Source organism: Etheostoma spectabile, chromosome 15 (genome assembly GCF_008692095.1).
Source record: "Etheostoma spectabile isolate EspeVRDwgs_2016 chromosome 15, UIUC_Espe_1.0, whole genome shotgun sequence".
In the NCBI taxonomy this organism is placed as follows: domain Eukaryota; kingdom Metazoa; phylum Chordata; class Actinopteri; order Perciformes; family Percidae; genus Etheostoma; species Etheostoma spectabile.
The window spans coordinates 20567654-20572878 of NC_045747.1; the positions used below are offsets into that span (position 1 = coordinate 20567654).

Genomic DNA, 5225 nt, shown 5'->3' on the forward strand with positions numbered 1-5225 from the left:
AGAGGCCCATGATCACTCTGGATGAACTGCAGAGAACTACAGCTGAGGTCAACAATCAGTTGTATACTGAACAAATCTGGCCTTTATGGAAGAGTGGCAAGAAGAAAGCCATTTTCTTAAAAGAAATTCATAAAAAGTCTTGTTTAAAGTTTGCCAAAAGCTGTATGATGAAAGATGAAACCAAAATGGAACTTTTTGGCAACAATCCAAAACGTTATGTTTGGCGTAAAAGCAACACAGCTCATCACCCTGAACACACCATCCCCACTGTCAAACATGGTGGTGGCAGCATCATGGTTTGGGCCTGCTTTTCTTCAGCAGGGACAGGGAAGATGGTTCAAATTGAGGGGAAGATGGATGGAGCAAATTAAAGGACCATTCTGGATGAAAACCTGTTGGAGTCTGCAAAAGACCTGAAACTGGGAGGAGATTTATCTTCCAACAAGACAATGATCCCAAACATACAGCAAAATCTACAAAGGAATGGTTCCCAAATAAACGTATCCAGGTGTTAGAATGGCCAAGTCAAAGTCCAGACCTGAATCCAATCGAGAATCTGTGGAAAGAACTGAAAACTGCTGTTCACAAACACTCTCCATCCAACCTCACTGAGCTCCAGCTGTTTTGCAAGGAGGAATGGGCAAGAATTTCAGTCTCTCGATGTGCAAAACTGATAGAGACATACCCCAAGCGTCTTGCAGCTGTAATCGCAGCAAAAGGTGGCTCTACAAAGTATTAACGCAAGGGGGCCCAATAATTTTGCACACACAATTTTTCAGTTTTTATTTGTTAAAGTTTGAAATATTCAATAAATTTTGTTCCACTTCATGATTGTGTCCCACAAGTTCAAGGGGGCGGACTAGTTTTGCAAGGCCCTGTATAGTCATGACACAAATGGCTCTAGGAAGTTAACAATTTGTGACATCTGCCTAACTCTACTAGTTCAGTCAAACCTTACAAACTCCCAGTGAAGCTCCACTCACCTTCAACTAGAGCCCAGTATAATGAGGAAAAATATCTGCGTGGTATGCAGGGCCTTTACATAGAGATTGCAATAAATGTGTTTCCTGCAAAATGGCTTTAGAATAGCTTAGTATGCCAGATGTTTTAATTAAATCAATGTTAAGGAAGTCCTACTTAATTAAAAAGGTTCTAAATGTCCACCCTTCCACCAAAATGTCTGCAAACTTTGCCTTCCACTGAAGCTTCTGACATGTCAGGACAGCTCTGCCTACCCTGAAAAGATGACTTGACTTGATTAAAATGCTTTCACTTCAAAAGAACAGCCTAAGTGAGAACCTAGACTGTGTTACTCTGGGGATTTTTGTTAAGATTTAGTTAAGACTGATTTTCTACTAATAAATTTGGAGGTGTTTGCGATTTGACTGGCTGCAAACTGTGGTAACTCACCAGAGAAGGAGTTGTCTGCAAAACGGAGCAGAAGACTGCTTTTTCCAACACCTGAGAGACAAAAAGATCAGAGGGAAAAGATTAGCAAGTAACTTACTCTAAAGGAATGAAATGTCACCAAACAGGAACAGACAAGTCAGTCATATCTAGGTTTCCACGATAAGTGAAACAAGGCGAGAAATACGGGCAAAGGTTGAACTCATACGGGGGACAAATAAGCTTGTTGTGTGTGATTAAAAAGAGACAACAATCCTTAAAAAAAGCCTGCCTAAATAATCTGCTGAAACCTTCCCTGAGAGAACCAGTGGGAACTTGTTCAAAAGAGACTTGACAAATCTGAACAAAGCAGCAGCAGGCTGGGAAAAACAGTACAGTATAACCCACAACTGTCACAATATTTTAACCTTCAAAAGCAAAAGGTTAAACAACCTATAATGAATACAAGGTATTCATTATAATCCAATGCAATATATGTGTAACCAAAGGAGGAAAATAAGTCTAAAATCTCTTGCAATTGCTGAATGTATGCAAGTAAACTGCAAAACACATCTTCAGTGCAACAAAAAGTAATAACTTATTGGTGTCAGAGTATCAAAATCCAATTAAATTAAAACAATATTGATCATTTGTTCCACATTACTATAGAGTCCCAAAAGTAACATATGCCACTAACAGGCTGCCTGATGAGTCAAAGCAATTTAGAATACATCAATAAATAAGAGTTAATAATAGTTTGTTGAAAACAAGCTTGTGGGAACCACTGTCAGAAACTGAAACCTGTAACCCTCCGCCTACCTGTCCACAAATGCCACGGCGCGCTTTTAACAGACAAAAAAAAAAATGTTTAGCTTTTTTTTTTAATGATAAAAATCCTCCCTCATTGAAACCAGGAATTATAGGGAAACATTTGACAAAATATTCTTTAAAGAAACTTCACTAAATTGTTTCACTAAGGGAATGTAAAACTATGGTAATGCTGACATGTTCCCGATCGTATTTATGTCACAGAATCCGCTAATGCTGGAACACCCAATTCATGTAAGAACAAACCGCCAGAGTTCCAATATAAGCTGATGTTTTGTGACTTTATATACTCAACTAACATCAAGAATCAGATCTAGAATTTATTAAGTATCAGAATAAATATAAAAGTTAGAATTGATCACATAAAAAAAAAACAGTAGTGAGTGACTACGTCTGATAACTAAGCTCAGAAGCAGTGATGGCGCTATATAAATAAAATTGAATTGATGTTTGAACAGCGAGGAAGAGTGTGTAGCTTTCGCAGTTTGAAACTTGCTTAAAACAAACACGTGGCTGATGCAATTTGAAGCGGCTTGAAACTGGCCTGAACCTCTGCGGGGCCTTTCTTTATAAGAAGGTTCACTGAGACGGACAGTTTGTAAATTTCAGAAATCTATTGCACATTGTAATAAACCTAGAATTGGCTGACGTACCAACACATTAAAGTGTGTACATTAAGCACCTTTACTGTCTCACAAATTCATACCAGCTCAGCTTTTCTATTATATTCTGCAACATTGACTTGATCAGTGAGGGAAACATGCACAAACATGTTAAGATGGATGGATGTTTTTTTTTTTTTTAACTTTCTTTATCAAAATTCCCTATCACTAATAGTATCATATACGATTTATTATTCTCAATTTTTAAAATCAGCAGAAAACATGCGCACACATGCGGGTTACAGGAGTATGAAACTAGTGATCTTTTGTGTGGCAGGCAAAGCTTTCACTGATATGATAATATATAGCACAGAGACTTAGTAGTGGGGCGACATGCATGACTAGTAGAAGTCAAGAGTGACACTAAAGTTAATTAAACCATTTTTACAGTAGACATTTGGACTTGTCAAACACAAGTGAAACCTGTGCACTTCCTACTATGAGAAGTCAAAATGTCTGATTTGAAAAAGGTTATGATACATTTCTTCTGTGTAGATAATGAGAAGCATGCTTAAAAATAAACCTATAGCTGATGTTATTGATAGTATAATCTACTTTTCTTCTTTTGTTACTAGTTTCCCAAGTATTGTGTTACCAGCAGATGAAAAGGCATTCTTTTTTGGGCTTCCTGTGCATTACAGAAAACCTTTGGGAACCACTGAATTCATGTGTTCACTTGCAGGTTCACTATTAATGCCATTTGTCACTTCTGGAACTCTACATGCTTTGACTTCAGAAGAAATCTTTAATTGATTTAATAAGATGCACTAACTGGAGTCTCCAATGATGAGCAGTTTGAAGAGATGATTGTAGTCCTTTCCCGCCATTTGGAAGGCCTCTTACTGTATTTCCAAGTAAAATCAGTTTCATAGGAGGAGGTGATATTGCTGATCTCCCCAGTGTTTTTGATTTTTTTCACCTCCCAATGCTACCAGCTCAAAGCAGCACAAGAGTTTGTCCAAAAATCACAGGCATTCCTCTGCCAATAACATTCCAGTCAAATTTCAGCACCTTTTGTGTTTTGGTTTATCCTTTGAGTTTCAGTTCAGAAGTCTGCATCATTCAGTTTGGATTCACAGTGAAACCACAGCAGCCAGAAGAAAACAGACCGTTTCTGAAGAGCTCTGTATGTATGATTCATGCTTGACGGCTGAGAGCAGCCACGTGGTTCCACCTTAGTTCCAGTCACACCCACCGACACTCCAACAGGGGATTTCCAACTCGTGACAACTCATCGTTTTTTTTATGCCCTGATTTTTTACATCCACAGTTCTGTCAGTGAGGTGTGGACACTACCTTCTTCCTCCTTTGGATGAAGTCCAACGTCTTCACAGAGATCTATTTATTTAAGCATGGAAAGCCACACATTTAAGGCTCTATGATTACAGGGATTTGGCATATTGTGGTTGTTGCTCTAACAGCCAAATGGACAGGTGACTTAACAACTGATCATGAATCCACTTATTGCCCTAAACTCCAAGAAGATGCAAGAACCTGAAAGGTTCTCTTTTTTTCACTGCAGTTCAGTAGTGGTTACATCCGCTGCGGTTTCTTTAATTTCACTTCAGTTCCTCTTGCGGATAGGTGAAAAGTCGACTGTTCCCTGTATTGTTACAGGAGGAGGGCTCTAGCTACGTTCTTCAGCCCAGGTTAAAAAGGTGCTAAACAAAGAAAGAGAAAAATAAGACGTTAAAGTAAAACATCAATCAGCTGTGAATCATAACCACTGTCCAGTGAAAGACTGTAACTAAGTACATTTACATATGTGGTGCACTGTAGTACAAGTACCTCAAATTTGTAAGTTAGTATTTTATGTAACTTTATACTTCTACTCCGCAACATGTCAAAAGGTAAATATTGTACTTTTTACTCCACTACAGTTGTTTGACAGCTTTAGTTACTTTTCAGATGACAGTTGTATCTACAGATGTGTTGATGTTTTATGTTTGTAATAAACTGAAGGATGGAGTGTTCCTTTATGCGTCTGTCAGGAAAACACTGACGGGGATAGTAGAACAGGGAACATTGCAACATACTTTTACTTTAGGTACATTTCACTGATTAGACACTTTAAATAAGGTTTTGAATGCAGCACTTACTGAATAATGGAGTATTTTTAGTATGGTATTAGTACATGAACTAAAGTAAAGGTTTTGAATACTTCTCCCATTGCGATTACCAGTTAATTGTCCATTGCTGTATGGCGTGTGTGCCCCTCCTTAACCTCCTTCCCTGCTCCTCAAACAGCTGAGTCACTAAATATAACTTCCTCATCCTGCCTTATCCACCCCCATTCTGTAACTTAGCTGGGTTAACTTAACTTTACTTCGCTGACAATCCAACCGTCTA

General features: G+C 38.3%; 1 protein-coding gene across 1 annotated transcript in view; it reads right to left on the minus strand.

Moving 5' to 3' along the window:
- si:dkey-16l2.16 (ras-related protein Rab-35) overlaps positions 1-5225 on the minus strand; it is an 11578-nt gene that overhangs the window by 4820 nt on the left and 1533 nt on the right. The window contains exons 2-3 of the mRNA XM_032536451.1: positions 3649-4537; positions 1411-1461 (exon numbers count right to left, since the gene is read on the minus strand). Coding sequence (XP_032392342.1) covers positions 1411-1461; positions 3649-3703 — 106 coding nt within the window. The 5' untranslated portion in view covers positions 3704-4537. The remainder of the gene's footprint in view (positions 1-1410; positions 1462-3648; positions 4538-5225) is intronic.